The following is a 2,360-nucleotide window of genomic DNA, read 5'->3' on the forward strand; positions in this document are numbered from 1 at the left end:
AGCTGGGAGGGGCGTGGTATCATGAGTGCAGCATAACAAAGAAGGCTGAGGACTTCCTCAACCATGTTGCCTTCAGATAACGTGGGCACCGTGAGAATTATGATTCAACTATACACCATATTCAGTGATTGGAAGTAAAAAAAATTACGCTAGTGACAAAGTTCTGTTTAGCAAGCTGTTTCAGCCTCTACTTGACACCAATCACAGTAAAAGAGCAATAAACTATGCCATATTGGGCCGTTCAACTACCACACTTTAATATCTGACGTTTCACACTTCCACAGTGAACGCAGCGTAGTGTCCTTGCGATGGCGTCCACGAGAAAGGGCTCAAGATGTGTCAGCGGCAGCTAGTAGAGGCACTTCCTGTTGCAAGCTCCGCTGCTGCGGGAAGTTGTGCCACTGTGTGGGAGAGGTGCTGTGGCGGTTTAGCCTTTATTTGACAATATGTGACAAAGCATTAAGGTCCTTGAAGGTATGACTGTTGGTAGTTGTAATTGGTTTAGTAAAAAAAACGCCGAATTGTAATAGTATGGCTACTCGTTTTTATTAAACTAAGCTAAAGTAGGCTAACATCAGTTAACACTTGTTGCCATGGCAACTACACCAGCAGACTAAACTGGTGGATGAGCGGCTATGCTAAGGAAGACATGCGTCATTGACCCATTTGATGAATGCTATGCTATGCTAACGAAGACAAGTGTCATTGACCCATTTAGCCACAAGAGGGATTTTACCTTTAGGTGAGCACTTCTGTGAGGAGTAAACTAATGCAGGGCACATATGTGTTCTGCATGAACACGTGTTTTTAGCTCTTCATCTGTCAGGCTATGGTCAGGCTTTAGTGGTTTGTATTGATGTTCAGCTGGTTTTCTTCCTGCTGGTGTAATGTTCTGTGTGACACACACAAAGAGGAAGTGGTGTTACTAAATATCTTCAGCTTCCTGTTTGCTGAGGAAGGAGGAAATGGTTTATCTGACAGAGGAAGGAGGAACCACAGAGGGACTAACTCTTCAGACCAATAGACCAGTTCAAACCAGTCTGCTGCTGGTTGAACATGATGAATAATGCAGCCTGGAGACATCCCATAATACGGTGACAGGTTGTGTTGATTCTTACTCAAACAGATGTCAGTGAACACAACACACAAGATGCATTCAGGGCCCAATGAGACATTTAGATTATGAATGATACGTGTGTGTACTGATACCTGTTGGTGTGTGTACTTATACCTGTCTGTGTGTCCTTCAGGTGTGCGCTGCTGGCCTGTAAACCTGGACGTCTCTGTTCTGGACCAGCAGCTGAAACTCTTTGTGTCGAGACACTCGGCCTTCCTGTCGCAGGATGTCCCAGGTGAGGAGAAGCACACCTGTTAGTGTTGTGTGTCTGAAGGACTCTTTAAGACCCGAGTACCTGGTTCAGCAGATATTAAAGGATGAATGTGTCCTCTGGGCTCCTAAAACTCCCACAATCCTTTGAGCTCATTGTATCTAGTTTATATTCATGTGAAAACATCTCCTTCATACTACTGGATTTATTCAAGTTCATCACCAAAACTACGTGTGAGTGTGTGAGTGAGTAGTGTGACGAATAACATCCGAGCCGGATAGATCCTGGTCCTCTGCTCTTAGGAGACCCATAGATCTGGGGAGGGTGTCCAGTGAAGATGCTGCTCTGTAGAGGACGTTCAGGCTTTATTTTATTTCCAGATGTTAGTTTATGCTCCTTCTCATTGTGGTTGATTGTGGCTCAACTAGCTGCTAGGTTAGCTGCTAGCATACTGTGACCTGACGTTTTCTGTTCGTCCTGCAGGACAGAGGACTCTGCAGCACCGCGGAGACGTTCTGGACACTCGGGTTGTTGTGAATCCAGCTCACGACTTCGTCTGCTCCGAGGTGAATAAAAGTGTCTCATTAAACCCTGAACAGTGAGTCTGGTTCATCATGTGTGGACCTGATCCAGATCATCTCTGTTCAGGGATCCATGTTAACATTAACGCGGGTCCGGAGAAGAGTCAGTGGGATGATGTTCAGTAAACATACATTACATAGTGAATCGGCAGGAGGAGAGCTAGTTAACGTGAGCTGTTAGCACAGTCCTGCTTGGCTAAATACAAAAGTACACTTTGTTGTCCTCATGTGTTTCCTGTGTGTGTGTGTTATGTTCAGGTACGGCGGCTCGTCTGTGATCCATCTCCTCACAAACTTCTGGTTCTGGCCGGTCAGTGTTTGGAAGAGTCCGGAGACATCGTGTTCCAGAGAGGCTGCTTCTCTCTCAGAGACCTGATCCACGTCTTTGAGGACGAGGAGGTCTCTGTGTGTGTGTGTGTGTGTGTGTGTGTGTGTGTGTGTGTGTGTGTGT

General features: G+C 45.9%; 1 protein-coding gene across 1 annotated transcript in view; it reads left to right on the forward strand.

Annotated features, from left to right (window-relative positions):
* The window catches only part of map1sa (microtubule-associated protein 1Sa), a 6,189-nt gene continuing 3,829 nt past the window's right edge, over positions 1–2,360 (forward strand). The window contains exons 1-3 of the mRNA XM_031879313.1: positions 1–1,352; positions 1,812–1,894; positions 2,168–2,308. Of these exons, the coding sequence (XP_031735173.1) occupies positions 1,187–1,352; positions 1,812–1,894; positions 2,168–2,308 (390 nt within the window). The 5' untranslated portion in view covers positions 1–1,186. The remainder of the gene's footprint in view (positions 1,353–1,811; positions 1,895–2,167; positions 2,309–2,360) is intronic.

This window comes from Anarrhichthys ocellatus, unplaced genomic scaffold (assembly GCF_004355925.1).
Source record: "Anarrhichthys ocellatus isolate YVR2014 unplaced genomic scaffold, GSC_Weel_1.0 scaffold246, whole genome shotgun sequence".
Lineage (NCBI taxonomy): Eukaryota > Metazoa > Chordata > Actinopteri > Perciformes > Anarhichadidae > Anarrhichthys > Anarrhichthys ocellatus.